Source organism: Thunnus albacares, chromosome 6, assembly GCF_914725855.1.
Source record: "Thunnus albacares chromosome 6, fThuAlb1.1, whole genome shotgun sequence".
In the NCBI taxonomy this organism is placed as follows: Eukaryota; Metazoa; Chordata; class Actinopteri; order Scombriformes; family Scombridae; genus Thunnus; species Thunnus albacares.
In genome coordinates, this window is record NC_058111.1 from 6023174 (window position 1) to 6045351 (window position 22178).

General features: G+C 42.1%; 1 protein-coding gene across 7 annotated transcripts in view; it reads right to left on the reverse strand.

Moving 5' to 3' along the window:
• mark4b (MAP/microtubule affinity-regulating kinase 4b) overlaps window positions 1–22178 on the reverse strand; it is a 53631-nt gene that overhangs the window by 5340 nt on the left and 26113 nt on the right. For 2 of the 7 annotated variants that reach the window (XM_044354796.1, XM_044354801.1), the window contains exons 4-16: window positions 15376–15424; window positions 15185–15250; window positions 14389–14459; window positions 13956–14012; window positions 13237–13473; window positions 12760–12879; window positions 12291–12390; window positions 11603–11712; window positions 10927–11116; window positions 10514–10755; window positions 9761–9864; window positions 6150–6428; window positions 190–234 (exon numbers count right to left, since the gene is read on the reverse strand). In XM_044354796.1, the coding sequence (XP_044210731.1) occupies window positions 190–234; window positions 6150–6428; window positions 9761–9864; window positions 10514–10755; window positions 10927–11116; window positions 11603–11712; window positions 12291–12390; window positions 12760–12879; window positions 13237–13473; window positions 13956–14012; window positions 14389–14459; window positions 15185–15250; window positions 15376–15424 (1670 nt within the window). Of the gene's footprint in view, window positions 1–189; window positions 235–4986; window positions 5070–6149; window positions 6429–9760; window positions 9865–10513; window positions 10756–10926; window positions 11117–11602; window positions 11713–12290; window positions 12391–12759; window positions 12880–13236; window positions 13474–13955; window positions 14013–14388; window positions 14460–15184; window positions 15251–15375; window positions 15425–22178 lie in introns of all 7 variants that reach the window. The other 5 variants (XM_044354802.1, XM_044354803.1, XM_044354798.1 and 2 more) reach the window with 4 other exon arrangements.

Here is a 22178-nt window from a genome sequence, read left to right on the forward strand (position 1 = left end):
TTTTACTTAGCGATTAAAGTGCTGACTAGTAAGTCTTCATTCATGTGTCACATCGTGGAGTAAACTAACATATGGATAAATTATGGAAATCTGGCTGCTTGTGATGCTTCTGATATATGAAATTATTATTATTCTACTGTTGCATCTCGATGATCAATGTGGAGAAAAAAAAGGGAAACGTGTGCTCACCTTGTGACCGGAGATCTGCTGATTCTCTCAGGTTCGTCTGTGACCCTCAAGAAGAAGACAAACGTATCCGTTAGGAATCAATCGGCCAATGACACATTCTCTCCCCTCCCCTCCCCTCCCCTCCCCACCACTTCCTGTTTTAAAATGCACCAATGAGCAGCGGGCGGGGCTATGTCAATCAATCAATCAATGCACCAATCACGACACAGAACACGACAGCTCATTTTCAAAAAAAAAAATCACAGATGGATCATAACCAACTTACATCCACTAGACTGGAACACTGGATGGATGTGAAATGTTCGAAGTCACCGACAAAACGAAATGAGAAGGATAAACGAATGTGGTGGAGGTGAATCCAGAGAGGAGGCCCCCGGGTTTCAACAGACAGCAGATACAATGTGTGTGTGTGTGTGTGTGACAGTGGTGACCAGACCAGACTCACACACATACAAATCAAATGCTGGTTAAAGCACAAATTAGTGAGTTTAAAGACAACAACGGCTTTATTTAGAGAAAAGGCCTTTTTATTTTTGTCTGGGATTGATATGAGAATAACATTTATAAAGGCAGCTTAAGATTATTTTCCTTAATGATTAATGTGGCAATTATTTCCTGTTTAATCAATGAAGCATTTGTCTATGAAACGTCAGAAAAGAGTGAAAAATGTAAGTCCAAGGTGATGTTATCAACTTGCTTGTTTTGACCCAAAGATATTTAGTTTATGATGACATAAGAAGGGCAACTATTCTCTATAAACTGGTGTTAATGTCAGTTTTCTGCCTCTCCCGGTAACTATTGGGTTTGTTAGGTTTGGTTATGTTGGTTTTCTGCTTCCACAGATCATTTCCCACTTATTCGTTCACCTCTAATGTTGCTAACATCCCTTCCTACACCTCAGGTTTGGCTGAATGTAGTTTCTGTTTGATATTAAACTCATGTATTTTGCTATTGTTATCAGTAGATTGTGACATTTCTCATCTTCTATTTAAAATGTCACAAACACATACATTCGAAACGAGCTCATGGGTGATACAGGGGTGCTTTAAAAACGATGTACGCTCCACCCAAAAGGCCTCCAGATGATGATACTGTTTGAGACTGGAGGTGCACTTCCCTCTCACGGCCACCAGGGGTTACTGTTGCTATTTTCAGTCTAGACTGACGGCCGACTTCCCACCAACCTGGCAACCTGATTTCTATTCCAGGAACTGGGGGTGGCCTGAAGGAGCAGTAGTGAGATTTCATTGATAGATATTTTTTTTTTTTTATTACTGGAAATAAAACCTTACTCTAATACGACACCGGCTCTGTAGCAGCACTGTGGCTTTAATCAGATCTAAATACATTTTTAGACTGTTTCTCACTCCTGTCTTGACTTCTACAGTTTAATGTGTCACTTCTCTTAAAGTACAGATAATCCACGCAGATAATCACTGGTAAATGCTTCGGCATTCATGAAGGAATATTATCCAGATAATTATCCAGCAAATATCTTGAGGGGAATTCCTGTTGGATAAAGAACACTAAACCTCTGAGTCTTAAAAAAAAAAAAAAAAAAAAAAGGTAGCTGTACAATTGTTTTTCTATATTTTTCTTTCTTAAGGCCATCTTTTGCAATGTTGCATCAAGTCAGGCCTGTGAAGCAGTAATTATGTAAATGTTTTGTGACTGAATAATTGGAGGTGTCATGTATGACCTTGCCTTCCTTTGTCTGGGTAAAGAAAGTGAGTCAGTAACACTTTGCTGCTCCCTCAGCGACTGGTGCCAAGGTGCTCTTAAGCAAGACACGTGGCATCGCATCCTTATGGAAAAATAAAAAAGTGGGAAAAATCAATCTAAGCATTTTGTGGATGAAGAGTAAGGGGGGGGGGGGGGGGGGGGGGGGGGGCGAGACCGGATAGAGACTGCACTGTGAGCCAGTGTGACAACTACATTATGTGAACCAGATTCTGCAATCTGTACAACGGCTGAGAGCTGAGAGAGAGAGAGACGGAGAGAGAGAGAGAGAGACAGGAAGGGTTGAAAGTGAGGGAATGAGAGAGAAGAAGAAAAGCAGAAAGTGACGAAGAGTGAGGAAGAGAGCAGGAGAAGAAATGTAAAAAAAAAAAAAAAAAAAAGAGACAGACAGAGAGGAGCTAGCAGCAGTGTAACGGAACAATCTGCTTGTATCTTGGGGGAGAGAGCTGTGTAAGATCCCTGTTTAAGAGAAGGATAAATCCTGGTTACATAACTAATCCTGATTTAAAACGGCAGTGACGCTGGGCCAGTCAGTCAGGATGACTGGTGCAGGCTGAGACTCCTTACAAGCATCTGTTCTTGCACAAGCGTTTACTCACTGCACCTTCTTACCCAGACATGAATCTTTACAACCTGAGCTACGCTAAACCGAAAAATGTGAAGACAGGGTCGTTTAAGAGTGTTTTTCCCCTCCACAGTTTTTTTCTGTATTACAAGTACAGTAGTCCCCTTGTTATTATTACCAACTGACATTCATAGTTTACCTGCCTTACCACCATATCCCTACTCTTTACACTGTGAAGGTTATCTATGTGATATAAGTGTGAAACATTAACCTCAGACCAGCCGAGAAAATCTCAAGAGAAATGTACAGAGCACTTAAGACAGGAAGTATTTTGTGATTAATTGTTATAATTTCCTTTTTTTTGCTGTTTCCACATTCCCTCAACCTGCAGTTATCAGTTTCCTTTATTTCTCAGAATGACACTTGACAACAACGTCACCAGCCTCGCACGAGCTAAATCAAAACACAGTGTCATGCGCTCACACTGCATTCTGGTCCCTTAGGTCAATAAAACACGGAGCTTCGTGCCTTCTTGATGACTGAGACTAGAACTACTTTTGAAGGTTTTAGATCAATAAAACGTTTTCTACCTGGTTTGTAAAACTGGTGTCACAGTGTTTGTACTTGTCCAATTATACACTACACACTACATTACCAGTAGCTGATTTTACGTTAAAGACAGTGAATGAGCCTCTCTCTCTCTCTCTTGATCACCACTACTATCTCCGAGTTATATAAACCACCATCCCCCCTCTTCTCTTCCTGTCTCTTCTAGATCTTCTGCTTCCAGAGACCCCACAGCCCCGCTGCAGGACTGCTGATTTGTTAATAACACAGGCAAACATATGGTGTTAAAGCTGGAGTGCGGGACTTTTTGTGTCCCCCTTCTGGAATTGCGAGTAATTACAAAAACACTGCAGACGCTGTGGGCGTCCGCATACGGGTGATCCCCATCCCCAGATGAGGTAATTAGTAATTTGCAGCCAATTTTCCGCCACAGAAATCTCAACTTCCTGCATTTCCGGTGCGCCGGCGCAGGAAAGTCGCCCGTAAACATCAGATTTAAAAACTCAGCGTACTGTGAAATACGGAGAGATTTATCTGTGGCGCTGATGGGCTTCATCAGCATTGTGTGTGAACTCGTTTGGTAAGAGGTTGAATGTAACGGATGTTTATTTTATTGTAAAAGTTCCGCACTGCAGGTTGCGGGTTTAATTGCATGACTCAGACTAGTACAGTTGAGTTGCAATAAACCCCCGTACCTCGAGTAACACACAAACACTCTACAAACACGTGCGACTGTAAGTAAGTCTGTGTGTGTGTGTGTGTGTGTGTGTGTGTGTGTGTGTGTGTGTGTGTGTGTGATTGTGGATTTCTGCATACATAAGCTAACAAACAACCGTTCCATTATACTTCATGCTGACACTCAAAACTATTGTCTACTAATAGAGGCAAACTCCAACACCCACGTCTAAAAATCAAACAATAAACCAACATTACCCCTCGTTGTTCCAGACACAGCTATCTGTGTCGTCGGAAGCGGGTAATGCTGCTGTGCCGCCTACAGCCTCTAGTGAGCGCTACAGCACAAAGTCCAGCCGGCAGACACAAGCAGTCCAGACAGACAGACAGACAGACAGACAGACAGACAGACAGACATTCAGGCAGACAGCTGCTGATTAGAGTTTGAGTCACGCAAACATAACGTTTTTTGAGATAGAGCTGCCCTACATGAAGCTGAGTTGATGGGCACAGGTCCAGGAATTTCTGGATGATCACAGAATAAGATGATGTCTCGTCTCCTAAACGTCCTCAGTTACAGCTGAAGTCTGGATTTTCTAATCTTAACCAACCTCTGTCAGTTACTGCAGCTAAAATAACTAAAGCTGAGCTATAAAGGATTAGATATGTGACAATATATCTGAGGTAACCATCTCTTCAATATCACTGGTGATGAAATAGGACTGATTTATGGTAATATTGGATTTTAAGTGTTGTGATTCAAGTATTTTGTGCATCTAATTTAATGTAATATTACTGGATTAGCCGAAAACAGTCATTTCATCAGGTCATTTTATCAAATAACAGTTTCTCCGTTTTAATTAACTATATCATGACATAAATATCACAAATCAATACAAGTGTGATATAGAATTACATATATTATGATATTTTTCACCTTTCATACATGTGAAGTGAAAATAACTACTGAGAAATACACTTCATGTGGAAAATCTGAACGATGATCTAATGTTTATTGTTTCCACTGCACATCAGTAGGTATCTTGGAGCAACTCAAACACAGATTAAATCTCCGCCTGTAGAGAAGATTCGCCTCAGATAAATGTTTGTATAACTAAACTCCAACCTGCAACAGACGGCGAATGAGGGGTAGAGGGGATGACAGGTCACTGGCAGGCAGGCAGACAGTCAGACAGTCAGACAGACAGACAGACAGAAGCAGCCAGAAAACACGGGAAAGGAAGACTTACTAACTGTTTTTGTCCCCTGTGGGAGGGTGCAGCCCGACATGGATTTGTTTGAGCTCTGACGTTTAGTAGGGTCAAGAGTGACCCTAGGAGGAGAGAGGAAGAAAGAGAAGAAGATGTACAGAGGATCGTAGGAATGGAAAAAAAAAAGTGGAAAAAAAATAACAGCAGAGTCCGAGAGACATCGAATGAAAAGAGAAAGCAAGTGACGGGAAAAAAAAACAAACAACAACAACATAGAGATGACGGACAGTAAGAAGCACAGGTAGAGGAGGCAGAAGAGTACAAATTAAACTGTGTGTACTGTTCAGGAAAAAGAAAGGATAGAAGACTGGCAGGTGACTGGCAAGGAAAAGCAAAAAGTAGTTAAAGAGTCAAAGAAACAAACAAACAAACAAACAGATAAAGCAACAATAAGCAGCCCAGAAGAATTGACTGTGAAAGACATAATGTATGTCCACCTAACCAGCAGACCTGGGTCAATAGGTGATCGTTTGTTTTACCAGCTTACAGTAGTGTTAACTACATAAAGATAACACTTGAAGACAAATGCAGGTTGTGCAGTTGAATTTGAACAGTTTTCTTAACATACTGTCCAACTGCATAAACAGGATTGTGCAACATGTCGTCCTGCAGCACCAACAGCACGCGGTAATGAGCAGAAAAGACGCTGACTGAGAACAAAAACAAGACCTCAGTTTTAAGCAGGTAAAACAAACTATAAGGATAATGATTAGAAACTATTAGACCCAGGTCTGAGATTAAGGAGGACAAATAATCCTGAAGCCTGTAAAAGCTTTATCATTAGAGAAGGAAGGCTGGTAGAGGTTAGTACTGGTTAAGGAAAAGACGATGAGAGGCAGCGAGATTAGCTTAAATGATCTTCATGTACAGATTTATAGCAAAAGAGCTGCACTTCCTGGATGCATACAGGCCTGTTCAGGCTGTCTGCTATCACTACACCATGTTAGCATTATTAATCAAACACATACAACCCTTATAAACATACTTGCACATATACAAATGAGCAATACAGCTTATATTTAATGGTTAACTTGAAATATCATTCTCCCTCTCCCACGTTTCAACTGTCTCTTTTGTGCTTAACCATCAATGAAAGCCTTCTATGCCCCCCCCCCTCTCCTTCTCCCAGCCTCTCCCCTTACCTGCGGGTCAACTTGGAGGTGAGTTTGCTCAACAGGTTGGTTGTGGCCCTGGTCCTGGCATGCGGCAGTGGGCTGGCATCGTGGGACGGCGTAGGGGAAGCCGGGGGAGCATGGGAGGGAGGCCTGCGGTCTCTGATCTGCCCTCCGTGGAAAGTGCTCCTCACCGTGGACCCCCTCGAGAGACGGGAGGAGGGCGTCGAGGACGTGGAGGAGACACCGGACGCCCCAGCGATGCTGTGGGTAGAAGGGGAGGCGGGGGGAAGGCGGTGGGATGCGGTACTGGAGGGAGGGGAGAGTGGGGGGAGAAAAAAAGATGGTTTTATTTGTACAAATCTCATAAAAAAAACAACAATGTGCATCCTTTTACGTTCACGGAAAACCAGAATTAAGACATAAAAGATGATTTACATACTGTATTTCTCATTTATTATGCCTCTGCAATATGTCCCTGAATTATAGAAGGCAGAATATATTTGTGTGTATGTAAAGAATAAACAGAGAGACAGAGAAAAAGAGACAAAGAGAGAGAGAGAGAGAGAGAGACCACCAGTCATTCTCTAATCTCTGAAAATTGACCTAAAATGCTCTCTCTCTCTCTCTCTCTCTTCACTGGGCCGCTCTCATCTTTCTGCATGCCCCCTCTACCTCTTTCCCAATTCCCTTCTCTTCATCCAACACTTTGTCACACCTACCCACCAACACACACCAACACACACCAACACACACACACAAACACACACCCCTGACTCTCTGGCTGGCTGGTGGCCTGAGGCTGCTTTTCATAACGCTCTAGATAGCACCCACACACAGGGTTCAAGTGGGGCAGAACCATTAGACGGCTTAAGTTGAAGCACAGCCGTTGCAGAGCAAAATCGTTTAACGTCAATGTGAACTAGCGGGCTACTGCAGCTCCCTGCAGGGTTGCACACCGGGGATGGAGGGAAGAGCGGAGGAGAGAGAAGGGAGGAGAGGGTTAGATGAAAGGCTCTATTTTAGTGTGTGTGTGTGTGTGTGGGGGGGGGGGGAAACGGTGCACAATGCAGCTCCGCACTAGTGAACTGGCATTTTCCAGGGGTGTGCTGAGGTTATTTCCTCGACTGCACCGGTCAGGCATCTTGTTGACTCGCGGCGCGCCCCTGGTGGAAGTGCATCTCTCACGGTTCACCATCCGGAGGTCTAAAGCTCAACGAGTGCTTTTCCATAATATTTTCACAAAATATGGTCAGTGTGTCTGGTGAAGGCACACACATATAAACCTCTCGTTTTGCTCATCTTTTCACTTTCATTCAGTGTTCTTTAACCAGCTGACGTGTGGTTTTATTCCGATAATGGCGTTTATGTTGGCAGGTATCTGTTAAGTGATGTTGCGCATTATCGAGGCACAATTACACACGCCAGACCTGCTGGTTAAATCCTGTGAAACCGATTATTCTGTACAGTTTCTAATACAAATCAACAGAGACTGACACGTTGATAACAGTTCACAAAATGCCATGAAAAGCTGTAGATCAATTAAAACTTCTCTCTTCAGTAATAACTCCCTCAGGATCCTCCGTTCAAACCAAAGCGTATGTTATTATTAAAAATCCTAATTTATTTGTGGCTCTTTACCAAGATTTTTCTTTCTTAACTCTTCAGTTACTTTTAGAAAAACCCCCTCAGCAGGATATTCTGGCCTCTGGACAGGAGAGTGTAGGTTTGTTTCGTCTAAATTAAGCGCGCTCCATGTTTACGATGTGTTTTCCTGTTTACATCGACGCCATGTCCTGCTATCAGATGACTTATCGTCCGGTGTCATAATAGATTAGTGTCTGTGTGCATGATGCATATAAACAATAATGTTTGTGATGAAAGCGTCTGCATATGTGCACTGTATATAAACAGAATATGGTCAGTCGGACACACGCTGTTGTGTATATAATTAGTGTTTTTGTCTGCACAGAATTATATTTATTTATTTTATTATATTAATTTTTATCGACTAAATGTAAAAGTGTGTGTGTGTGTGTGTGTCCATGCACGTGTTTGTCCCATCAACCACTCTGGCATGTCATCACATTGACAAGGCCTCTGAGGCAAGTGGAGGGTTATTTTGGCGCGATGCCAGCGCTCTCACTTCATCCTGCTGCTCTCTCCTGCTCACCTCCTGTTATCTCCCACCTCCCATCTCTTCCTCTCCCCCCCTCTACCCCCCTCTAACTCTTTTCCTCATCCTATCATCCCTCCCTCATTTTACTCTTTCCTTCCATCCCTCCCCACCACCACCACCACAACCACCACCACCACCTGTTAAATCACAAAATGGAGCTGAAATAACTGCCTGATTGTAATAGTGTCGGGTTTGTCTTCTCTGCACAAAAGGGGAGTCAAATCAAAACCGAGGCGTGAAATCCAAACCGTCTCCTAAGCAGCAGTGAGTCATCCTGTGCACCGTTTTTTTTTTTTTTCTTGTCTTGTCTGTTTGGCATCTTAAAAAGCATCATGGCTGGTAAACATGTGCATGATTTGTGCAGTTTTACTGGCATCATTTAATGTGTCACTCATAATACACGTCCACGTTAGTTGTGTTCACATGGTCTTAGATTTATTAACTATCTTTAAATCTCTCTGTCTGATCTACCCATCTGGGCAGGAAAACGTTACTGGGGAGGTCAGACAACAGACTTCTGGCTCTCCTTCAGAGAGGCGAAATTACAGAGTGATAAAACGAAGAGGAGGGGAAAACGGGACAGCTAGGACGAGAGTGAGAAAGTGAGAGAGTGACCATAAGAAGAGAAAGGGAGAGAGAGAGAGAGAGAGAGAGAGAGAGAGAGAGATGGTGCCTGCCATCCTCTGAGACTGACAAGCAGACAAACCATCTGTCACAACAACAGACAGTTCATACTGAGTACATTAACACCAACACAAACACACCCACACCAATCTACTCATGCACGGTTTAAGCTCTTTATCCTTTCTTGAAGAGAAAAAAAAATATATGTGAGACAAACACCCTCGGCCGAACGCTCTCTGAGCTCTGCGCAAAAAAAGAGACGAGCAATACCAGCGGAACCAGTCTTTGTAAACCAGCCCCCGACAAAAATAACCCTTCACACACTGTATCAACTATGAATATGAATGCATTTTTAACAGTGGGTTAAAAAAGGATCTCAACTCTGAACCTTCAAGGTCCGTCAGGGAGTTTATATACAAGATGAGGTGAAATTTAGAGCTCGCACAGAGTCAAAAATGGAGGCTAACAGACTCAAATGAGCTCTAGATGAACTGAGGTGAATTTGTGTCCGCCCCAGTTTCAACCTGAGCTGGAAATTTTCATCATGCAGTTAAGTGAATCCTGAATCTTCTGGCTTTGGGAGGACAGCGATGGCAAAGGTGCTGAAACCTACCACTCATAATATATATGCTTTATGGTCATTGGCTATGGTCCAAAGAGAAAACAAACTGCCTTATGTTGGGTTTGAACACAATGTACAGAAATGAGGAAGCACCAAATTGTCCACACTTTGAACAATACCTCTAACTGTGCTAGCCTTATGAGGGAATTTTTCCATCGTATGTAAAGTAAAAGATGAACAGAGACAGCCACACACACACATTTATGCTCCTCTCACCTGTTTTCCTTGCCGTTTTGCAGCAGTGAGTGTCTATCAGTGTTGGATCGGTCGGTACACACGTATGTATTTCTTCGAGTCATGGCACTAGCAGGGATGTTATTCTGGAGAAAGAATCACAAATCCAAACAGTATATGAATTTACTGAAATTTCCTGACTATTTGTAAATGGTCTGTTTCATTCGAATGTGGTGGATGAGACAATCACAATGCCTTACAGTTTATATGATACTATGTGGTCTTCTTCAATAACACAAAACAGACAAGCGGAAAAAAAAACCCCAAAGATTTCTCTGCTTTGACTGTTTGACCTGAGACAACCATGAGCTCTGCTTGTATGTACCATGCAGAACATTAAAGGGTTAATCTCAGGTTAATCTGACTGCTGTCCTCAACTCTTTACATTCCTTAAACTCTCTCTCTCTCTCTCACTTCCTATTCTGACTAAACAACTGCTGTATTTCCCCCCGCTGAGTGGATCTGCAGCAGTATGTTATTCATCTCAGGATGTGTGTGGTTTACTCTTCGGTTCCTCTCTAATCTGTGGTTGGACGTTTCTGTTTACGGTCTCCATAATATCTATGTCAGTGTAGCCTCAATGTGCTGTAATCTGAGAGAATTGGATTAGGAGACTGCCATCTGTACAGTATCTGTTGTATTTATAAAAGGTTTAAATGTGACAGATCGGTTACACCGGACAATTCATCCCACCCAAAAGAAAAGTTCTCTAAAAAAGTATCACGTTAGCCTCACCATGGTTGTGTTAACCTCCTTGCGCCGGTCGGGTATCTCGGACTTATTTGGGTTGTGAGCGGAGCTAACCATGGGACTGGAGGGGGCTGGGATGCTACGGGAGCCGACGGCGTTGGTGCTCGGCTTGCGGATTGACAGCCGCTCCTCCTTAGGCCCCGCTCCTTCACCTACGCCGCTGGGACTGCGTTTGGGATTTGTCGACCCTGGAACTGCCGGACCACCTGAAACAGAGGAGTTCTCATCTAACCAACCACAGGAAAACGTCAAGTCAATTTTATTTGTATAGCCTGATATCTCAAACCACATATTTGCCTAAGGGGGGGGTTTACAATCTGTATAGCAGAGAAAAAAGAGCTCAAGATGGAGTATAAGGTTTAAATGTAACTCCGCTATGTCATTGATTTTCCCCTTACAGAAATCAGAGTGCCGTCTCTGGCGGTGGTAAGTGGAGGCACTGCGCTGTGCCTTGTGGCCAGAAGAGGAAGAAGGAGCACCAGAGGAGGAAGAGGAAGTGGAGTGTTTGCTGGTTCCATTGGTGATGGCGCCGGGCCGGACTCGAGCTAGACTCAGACTGCTGCCCGTACGAGACTCAGTGCTCTCCGCCTGAGAGAAAGACAAACAGACACAGAGAGAAGAAGAAGAAGATTTACAATTTACAATACGGCTGGATAGAGGTAGGTTGATTATGACTTCTCTGGCTTGACGTTGCCACAAACCCAGCGCTATAATCATGATCACGTTAGCCCAGTCTGAGTTTATTCCAAACACAAGTCCAGTTAGGTTGGGACCAACACATTCACATCATACATTCATATTCATACATTGAGTAAAACAGATATTTTTGATTGTGATTACTACTAAATGACCTACACGGCACATCTTTTACCACCCGCTCCATGCTCAATCTCACATTCCCCCATTTTATTTTAAACTTAATTAACTATAGACGCTTATCTGGCGAGAGATATCCTGTAACACACTGTCAAATAAAGTTTTACCATTTTGCATTGTCATTCAGATTTCAGAAAGAAAGATAAACAAACAAACCAAAGAGAAAGAGAGAGAAAAAATAAAAGCTGATACACTCACCTCATTCTTGCGTCCCAGCAGCAGGTATGTGGCGGTGACCTCATTATACTTTTGACTGACCAGAGAATCTCTGATCTCTTCTCTGGTGAAGCCCATCCCGACCATCACATCTGGAATGGATGATATTTAATTAGAAACAGTCCACAACTTCTACGACAGGTATTTGGTGTCTATCTTCAATGCTTGATGCATATGCAGGACCCGAACACCCGTCGAGAGCTCAGTGCAAGTAAAACATGTGAGCCAGCTTTTATTGTTACTAAATGGCAATTATCCCATAGGACATGTGTAGGAAAGCTTAATGTGATATAATATACCAGCACTCTGGTATAAGCTTTCTTTTGGGAGTCTTGAGCAGAGCGGCAAAACGCCTTTAATCCAAACCAATAGTTGCCTTGACAGACACTGATGACTTTGTGGCCGCGGCTCCAGACGGTTGTCTCCGCATCGGAGGCTTTGATCGTGGCGCGCTCAGATTACATGTCACCAGTTAAGGGCCAGACAATCCCAGTTTACAATCACTGCACATTACTGTTAACCTTGACTGTCTGTCAGCTGCCACATCATCTGACTCATTAGCAGATAGTAATCAGTAACATTATCAATGATTAAGTATATAAATGAGTGATGACTATCAATAAAAACCTTTTAAATGGGCCGGATGAAGAGACATTATGGTTTTACTCACCGATGCGGCTGGTGTCATTGAAGTCCTCCACAGGTTCTGTGTGGGGCTTCAGCTCTTCTCCCTCGTAGCTGACATTCAACCACTTATCTTTCATTATTTGCTGATAAGAAAAGACACAAAGAGAGAGACGCTTTTATAAATACAATAATAAAAAACTGAAATCTTCTATAAAAGGATATAAAAGTAGTGAAAATGTTTGGAAGAGTGACAGATGTTTTGTTTTTTTTGTATGTTTGTTCATTGTTGTGTCTCATCTCGTACTTAGTAACAAATCAATCTGTGGGTTTTATTTGTTGTTGTTGTCTTTGAAAAAAGACAAAATCACTTACGGCTGTCAACATCGGACAAGAAAGGCGTCAACTGACTGTCTAACAATCAAACTGACTGCATTGTACGGCTTGATATTAAGATGCTGGTACGTTCTGTATGTTGCTCCTCATAACGCTGTTAGTAAAGTTTCCTTTCTCACCTCCAGCGAGCAGCGCTTGGCGGGGTTGAGGACCAGGAAGCGGCGAAGGATTCCCTCGCAGTCTGTAGACATGTAGAAGGGAACACGATATTTCCCTCTCAACACGCGCTCCCGCAGCTCCTGAACACAAAGCGCATTCACACCATGAGTTAGATAATTGTGTGATTAAGCAAATTAAATAAAAAAAACAAATAAAATATGGTATGAAAATCTCAAAAACTCATTTGAAAACGCTAACACTACCATTAAATTCAATATGCAGGATGTTAATTCTGGATGTTTAAGCATTTGTGATCAATACCGACTTATTTTAACCATGTTGCACAACAGTGAGGAGTCAGATTATAATATCCAAAGTGAGTGAAGGAAAACAACCACTAACACTGCACCCATTTTCAGTGCAGTCATTAGTCAGAACTGAATCTTTTAGTAACTTCAAATAACAATCATGACTAGATCAACACAACGTCGCCCCACCTTTAGGTTCTGTCCGTCGAAGGGCAGGGACCCGCTGACCAGCGTGTACAGGATGACACCCAGGCTCCAGATGTCCACCTCTGGACCATCGTACTTCTTCCCTTGGAAGAGCTCCGGGGCGGCGTAGGGCGGGGAGCCGCAGAACGTGTCTAGTTTGCTGCCAGCAGTGAACTCATTACTGAAGCCAAAGTCGGCTATTTTGATGTTGGAGTTGGCATCTAGTAGCAGGTTCTCCGCCTGCAGGGAAACATGAACGATGGAACACATAAGAACACACAACAGAAAAACTATCATCATAAACTGTTGTTGATTAATATTAAAACAATATTTTTGTTATATAAAAAAAGATTAACTTAAAACTGGTGTCCATAATTTCTTTCAGTCATGTCATACAGGAAGTGATGTGGTTTCTACATGTGTGTTATTGTTAATATACTTTGGCTGGTGTGTATTCAACCTCTGCAATGGTGAATATAAATAAATAGTAGATGTAGTTTAAACACCATTCGAGGTACTGTACCTCTTGCTGCCATAGAGGAGTTACAGATACCAGCTTTAAGTAAACGTCTCTTCTCATTCATTAAAATGTCAAAAACAACACATGCAGTCTGTTTAATAACTGATTGAGACAAACAGTATTTTGTACTGATTGTTTTTGTTATCTGAAGACGGTTTATGGATCCCTTTTCATTCTTTTTATTCTGACAATGTGTAATCACCTTCAAGTCTCTATGAACAATGTTCTTCTGATGACAGTAGTGCACCGCTGAGACAATCTGAGGAGAGGAGAAAGACATCAAACAGCAGTAGAGAAATGCACTCACATTATGTAACTGCTAGCTAAACTAGGAGCTCCGTACATGCCCTCGTTGACGCACAATATAATGCAACATTACCAATAAAAGCAAATGACTTTATTTCTTTTTGTGTGATCGCACCTACGGTTTGTTTTATTTGGTCTGAGCCGCAGTGGAAAAGTTTACTGCACTGTCTATACTGGTCTGGTTTAGGGACTCGCTGCCCAGTTATACAAAAAGCAGGGACAATATAAAATAAGGCACATCAGCTCTCGAGTAGCTCAGATATCCTTTAATTTTTAGTAAACGTGAAGATCTCATCTGTCCCTGAAGTAAGGTATGGAGTTGAACCGACCTGTCTGAACTTGGCTCTGGCCTCTTTCTCCTTCATTCTGCCGTGAGCCACGAGGTAGTCGAACACTTCGCCTGCAAGAAAAAGAAAAAACAGTATGGATGCTTGCTGTAAGTTCATGTTTAATAATCACATGTTTCATACACCATAAGATTATAAAATGACCACAAACTGAACCCTCTTGAACATGTTTTGTTTTTATGTGCAAGACTCTGTACATATATATATATTGTGTGTGCATATGTGTGTGTGTGTTTGCGCCCTCCAGCCAAACATTTGACCGTAGAGATCCTAAACAATGAAAAAAAAAAAGAAGCTAAGGTTGAGTTGAACAGAGCAGCATGACAGCTGGTGAGCTGCTGCCTCCTTATTAGGTATTAGAGAAGTATAAAAGATCACACAGCATACAGAGAGAGAGCAGCGGAGAGAGATTAAGGGATCATGAGGGGAGAAGAAAGAAAAATACAGAAGCTGCAAAAATAGAGGGGGGTGCATGGGAAGCAGCTGAACAACGTTACAGAGCGAGTGGGAGAGAAGAGCGCAAAAAAAAAAAAAAAAAAAAGAGACAGACAACGAAAAGCAAAGCGAACTGATTTGTCTTTTTTACAAAGACAGACTTGATTTCTCATTTATGGAAAACGGAGAAAAAGGGAACGAAACTCGACAGTTTATACCAGTTAATGGGTTCATCAGCTGTACTTTATAATTCAGTATTGGCACCATTCAATACTTGGCAATGATGATGATGATGATGATGATGATGATGATGATGAGGGTGGGGGGGGGTGATGTCACTCACCTCCGCTGGCGTACTCCATTATCAGGTAAAGAGTCTTCTCCGTCTCGATGACCTCAAACAACTGCACTGTAAAACACACAGAGGGAAAGATGTCAGCACGGAGTAAAGCATGTAAAAAAAAAACAAAACACATTCAGGTTCAGTTCACACTCTCCAGATACACACACACACTTCTCCTGAGTGTAACTCACCTATATTAGGATGGTTGAGAGTTTTCATGATGCGTACCTCTCGAAACAGCTGAAAAAAAATGAAAAAGGAGAGAATAAATCATCAGACTGAGGTCTATACTTAACACAATATCTCACAGATGTGTTGCCTAAAATAGGATACAATAAGGTCATGACATCAATATGCTGATACATGCTCAAATATTCAAAATCAATCGGTTAAGTTCAACTAATGTTTATTTCCTTAAGTCAAGTGTTTCATTATAACAAAATCCTCTAATGAAAAAAAATAGTAGATTTTGTGAGGTTTAACTTTTTATTTCATCTCTTTACACACAAGAACTGTGAACCATGACATCACAACCTGAGATATTTGTCACAATACGTCTGGTGACAATATATGAAGACACAATAACCAATAATACAATATAATAAACTGAATTTTGTAATAAAAAAAACAAACATCTGTGTCAGTTTTTAAAGAAGCAGCTTTTTTTTCTGCTTGAGTAGAGTTTTTGAAAAGAAAGACAGGCTTCTCTCCTCGTCGTTATTTCTCATTTATTCATTAAATTACTTGTGTTAATTCATACAATCCACAGCTGGGGTATAGACATCATCCCCCTTCATCCATCATATCCCTCCACACACACATACACACAAGTTCCTCCTCACACTCATCTTTCCGACCACCCCCAGACCTCGGGCCACCCAAGGGAGCGTCTCACTGGTGTTGGGCTGACAGTGGGCCTCCTCCCCTGGGTGTGCTCTCATTCAGACCCTCCCTCCCTCTCCCCTCCCATCCCCCCCCTCCCCAACATCCATCACTGAGCTCCAGACTGCTGTCTCATCCTGCCACTTTGATGCAGCCTCTCTAATGCAGTCTGTCTAATTAAAGTAATGTATTTTCTCTGCAAACTCCATTTTAAAAGATTACAAAGGAAAAGTGCCAGGACTAGATGCATCACGGTGGAAAATGCTGACGGCCAAATTTAAGACGGATGGAACTACAGTGCATTGAATAATTTCACCACAGAAATGAATGAAAAAATATGAGGAATTAGGGTCGAAACCTTAAGTCAGTTTGAAGAAAATCCTGGAAACAGTTTGGGGTTTTTGTTTTTTTTTGAAGGGTCTGCATATAGCAACTGTGTATAGTGTTTTAACAAATGCAATTAACGAATCCATTCATCCATCATTAGTTGTTTTGGTTTGGTTATTTGTGACAAAGTGAGTCAATCTGACCCTGGAGGGGAAATGTGAATTTACTGGGAAGAGTGTGTGTGTGTGTGTGTGTGTGTGTGTGTGTGTGTGTGTGTGTGTGTGTGTGTGTGTGTGTGTGTGTGTGTGTGTGTGTATGTGGACCGTATGATGAAAGACAAATTGAGTGTGTTAAAAGGGAGTGTGTCGGCAGGAAACCGCAAAAACAGAAATAGAAAAATGAGGTGGACTTGACAATGCACAGGAGATGAGGAGCATAGAGGGAGGAAAAGAGAACAAACAACGAGAAAGAAAGAAAGTAAGAAAGAAAAGTATAAAGACAATGAAGGAATTTGTTATTTAAATAAAGAGAAAAGATGCTTATAAAGAGGGTAAACTATGTCATAATAAGAGAGTGACGGCTACTGAACAGTTAAATAACACAGGGTTGACTGAGTGCATGTATACTCTATGTCCTGCTTCACATTCATATTGATTTAAATTCCTCCCAGTTCAGACCTAGAAGCTGCTGGGTACGACCCATCAAAGACACGGAAGCTGTACCTCACATGAGAAAACTTTTTTTTTTCTTTTCTTTCCGCTTCATTTGTTTGTCAATCTCTGTTTGTTTTAAACAAAATCTTGAGTTTTTCCCTCGAGCCACGTGTTCGAGGGATTTGCTTTCTCCCGGCGAAGCACCAGCACTTCAGCGATGACATAACTTTACCGTCGCCCGGGGCGATGCGTGTACTGCGTATGCCTGCCTGTGTGCATGTTTTCACCGACATCATCGGAGACTGATTCCTGGTATTCGATGGACCCGGAGGAAAAGACCGGTTTAGTTCACACACATCCTCACACACACATACACACACACACACACACACACACACACACACACACACACACACACACACACACACACACACACACACACACACACACACACACACACACACACACACTGACTCGGCCTTACTGTAATGCAATGTAATAAAACACTGACTACCTTAAAAAGGTGACTTATAATAATGAACAAGAACTGCTATATATGATGAACTTGTCATTTTTGTTTTATTATTAATGTACTGCTGATTCATTCATTAGTCTGCTGTTTTATTTTATAATTCAAAACTAAATTTTTATAATTTTGGGGTTTTAAACTGTTGGTCGGCAGCCCTCAATTGATTTATATATGTTTGGGAAATTAATTACTCATATGAGAAGTCGAACGTGCACCGCTGCAATGATTTAGTAGCACCTGATGTGAATTTCTATGTAGAAAAACGACGTTATTTTGGAAAATCATTCACGCATAAGAAGCACTGCGGCTGTTAATGTGTTATAAACATGAGTTCCTATGTTCAGTACTAGAAGCGGCATCTTTGCAAACATACACACATGTCCGACGGGAGTGTGTGTAATTGAATTAAGTGCACGGTGCATCAGCTCTTCATCTGAGCTTTAAGAAGAATTATCGGATAAGCCTCTCCTCCTTCAGCTCTCTCTCTCTCTCTCTCTCTCTCTTATACACCCATTCACCTCCCTCTCTCTCTCTCTCTCTCTCTCCTACACTCACTCACCTCTTTCACTCTTTTTTTTTTCTGCCTACTCGGTCCACAAATCCACAAATCTGCGACCGACGCCGTTAAATATTTAGAGATGTAGATAAAAAATTCTGAGAAACGTTTCCTAATCAGAGCTCAGGAGATGACAAGAGAGACGCTTGAGAACCGGAAAACCTCAGCAGCTGGTCAGGAAATTGCTGAGTCACTGGTATTGATCAACAGTCCGATCAATCCTCAGCTCATACATTGATGTAACGTTGTGCTGTGGGGCGGTTACTTTTTAAATTATTACTAACATGACATATTTCTCAAAAAAACCAAAAAAAAATGTCTTGACTTTTTCCCATCATGTCTTAAATGCAACATTTTTCCCCACTGAGCCACCAGAATATCTCCACTCTCTGGCCTTTTTTTTTATATTCACCCTCTGTTTAAATTCACTTCCTGGTTCTTTCCCATGGCGATGGCCCCGCGTCACAGTTGTCATGCCGACCTAGGTATTAATCCCCAGGCCTGAAACTCCTGCTCCCCCGGGGTAGTGTGGGAAGTCATGGAACGACAAGCACATGGGCAGGAGCTGCACACACAGCTGCTGTCACGAGTGGTCTTTGTATAAAAAAAAAAAAAAAAAAAAAGTTGATTTTTATGTTTTAAAAGAATCACGTGTACCTGAGTTTATACTTGTGTGTTCGACTCTCAGGCTCTCTTCTGGACAAATTAAATATTTACGAGCCGTTTTTTCCTCAGTTCCAGAAAAGATGTCATTACCTGACAGCGGTGTTTACTTTAACTTTTTCCTCTCTTCCTGCCACCTCTTTATCTCCTCTACTCTCTCTCCTCCCTGCTTTCAGACGTCGTTAATCAGCCTCTGAGCCTTTGCATCCTCTCTGTCTCTCTCTTGCCAGGAATTATTAATCAACTAATAAGTCTGAGCTCTCGCTGCTTTTCTACAAGGATTAACACAAAGCAACTTAATGACCGACTGTCGCGTTTTTTTTTTTTCCACTTTTCTTTTTCTCACTTTGCGAGTGCTGCTGCAAAGCACTCTGTTTGATTCATGTGTCTGGCCTGCCAGTCTGTTGACCTCTGACCTGTTTATCCAGGCCGCTGTGGATCCGTGTTTTTCCTCTCCTTTGCACACAAAGAGAGAAAGAGAGGGGCCATGAAGAATAGCAAAGATGTTGAAATAGAGGAACGAGGAACTGATAATACTTCTCTAACTCTTATATTCAAATAGCCAGCGCCTTCACATCTCTACTGTGTGTTACATAGTCCAACACACTACGGTGCCTGACAGAATCTGAAACTCACTTCCTCTTATCAGCCGCAGCCAATCACAAGACCAGAGAAATTCAGAGGAAAAGGGGAAAGAGAGTGAAAGACAAAGAACGACAGAATTGATACACAGGCCTCTATCTACTCCCACATCAAACGACCCTCTGTTTGTGTGTGTGTGTGTGTGTGTGTGTGTAAATGCTGAATGAGACACAGTCCAACTCTCTGTCCATTACTGATGGCGGTTTAGATGAAACATGTTACACCACTTCAGTCAGTATATGACAACTACTTACTGCAACTGTGTTTTCTGTTGCATCTGTAGGTGTAAGTTCCACATAATAACAGCACCTCCTCATGAACACATCGCTGAATAAAGCCAGTCACATTTGGACAAAGAGATCATTAGTGTTCCTAATGTGTTATGTTAGCCACAGTTAGCTAAAATACTGTGGCTGCTAACTGTAGTTCTGATAAACATGTAATGTTAGCCTGATAGTTTAAACCTAAATTAATACAGGAGTTATAATAAGTATAATTTTAATGAGGGGTTGTCATGTGCAGTATTTACAGATGCTACATGTGCATAGGCTACACCGGAGTGAAGGTGAACCTCAAAACAACTCCTCAAGGCATCTATGGAGATACCACATGGAGACTCTGCAAACACTGTGATTGGTCAGTTTGGACTTCAAGTGTTTTCTTCTACATGTTTCCGATGCCTGTAGAGATTGTTGAGAAAAGCTCATCATTTTTTCAAAGACATGTTCTGTAATTTAGCAAAGCCACAAACAAAGTGAATGTAGGAATGTCAATCCAACTACTTCAAATAGTTACTTTAGCTTAGCAGTTAGCGATGGCTTCTCTCTCTCCCTCTCCTGCTCTGTGTGTCATGTCATGTTTAGCTATTTCTCTGCCTCCTTTAGTGATAATGGTACTAATGTAATATATGTAATATATTTACCATGATGGAGGTGAAGCTCAGTTGAGTTAGAAGCACGGCTCTGCACCATGGAAACCCAGTCGTTAGCTACTGTAGTTAGCCAGTTAGCTGGTGTGGGTGTCAATCAAAACATTTCCTGCCAGGCCTACACAGTCTGGAGAAGTTTTTTTAAACCAGTGTTTCTAATAGTTATGAATGTTTATTTTCACTCAGATTTTTTGCGGATGCTTAACGAGACACTTTGATATCATATTTGCATTTTTACTATTTCGAGCCAAATTTCCAGAGACTTTGATGATTGCACAGCAGTCGTCTTCTTTCCAGTAAAGAGACAGGTCAAACCTTCACAGTGTGACTCTACTGTTTATCACAGAGTGAATGGAAGAGTGTAAACATGATGACTTTGACTATATAAATAAAGCACAATAAGGCCTGATAATATATGACACATCCAGTCAGTGTTGTGTGAAATTCAAAGCTGAACTATGAATCAAATCCTAAAATACAAAATAATACTTTGCTCGACAGTTAGAAACCTGAGCAACAGTTTTAATTAGAGCACAGATCTTGCAATCAAGGTAAACAGTGGGAATGACCAAACATTTGGCATGCCCTGTTTCTATATTTCATCTAGAAACAAAGAGCAAATCTGAAGTACAAATAAATCCAACAAGTGAAGCCAAAACGAAAACAATGGTTTACCTTATTACGAGCTCATTACAAAATCTAGCCTGCCAAACAATCTGAATCATGGAATAGAAAAAAACAACGTTCTACTTCTAGCCAGAGACATTTCAGATCTGATGAAAATCCTGTAGTTTCTGTTTTCTGAGCCCCCCCCCTTTTCAGCACATGTCGCTGCCTCTCTGGCAGGGGGGGGGGGGGGGGGAGAAGGCAAACAGCGATGAACCAAACTGTCGGTGTCCTGCCGAATGTTTTGGGACACTAATGAGCAACATTACTCATGGATTTGCCTCCACTCTTTCGCCTGTCGCCGGGGAACATCTGAATAGGCTTCTGACCCTGCGTTTCCCTTTGTTGCCTGTTGCCGGGAGCGCTGCCCTTCTACATTATGGCAATAAAAAAAAGCCTGCTATATGAACACCTCCTCCCGGGTCCCTCCGTTCCCTTAATGTACAGCGGTAACCGGAGCTCCGAGGCCAGTCGATGAGAGGAGCTGAATCATTAATGAAGAGTAGCTGGAGTATAATTCAGGCCTCGTATTGCTGCCTGTTTGACCCAGATCGTCAAGAAGCCTGACTCAGCATGCTAAAATAATGACTATTAAATATAGTTTTGTAGATGTTGGTTAAACGAGGAGCGGTTAAGTGAGGATGATAGAGAGATAGAAGAAGAGCGTGAGTGAAAGATCAAGACAGGGCTCTTCTTCTACTGTTCTATTCACGTTGCTTTGAAGATGAGCTTGTGGGAAAACCTTCTGCTCTCGCTCTGTCCGCCCTCTTGTTCCCTTTATTGTCTAATTATTCCCTTTACGCACTCGCACAATAACAACAATGCATGCAGCAGAAACAATATGATTATGCACAGACACCCACGCAAGGACAATACGCTCGCATACAATAGCAATGCAGATAATTGCATTACACGTGCAGACAATGGAAGAGCAGAGATCCATGCAAGGTTGTGAGCTTATCCGCCTGTTGTCATACACATAGGCCTACACACACACACACACACACACACACACACACACACAAACTGTCTGTTCTCTTCAGTTCTGCTCTGTATCTTGTCTTTCTCGGGGTCCCTGCTCTTGTGCCAAAAGCCCCATAACACCCCCCACCCCACCTCGGCCATCCCTTTTGTTTGCCTGTCTGGAA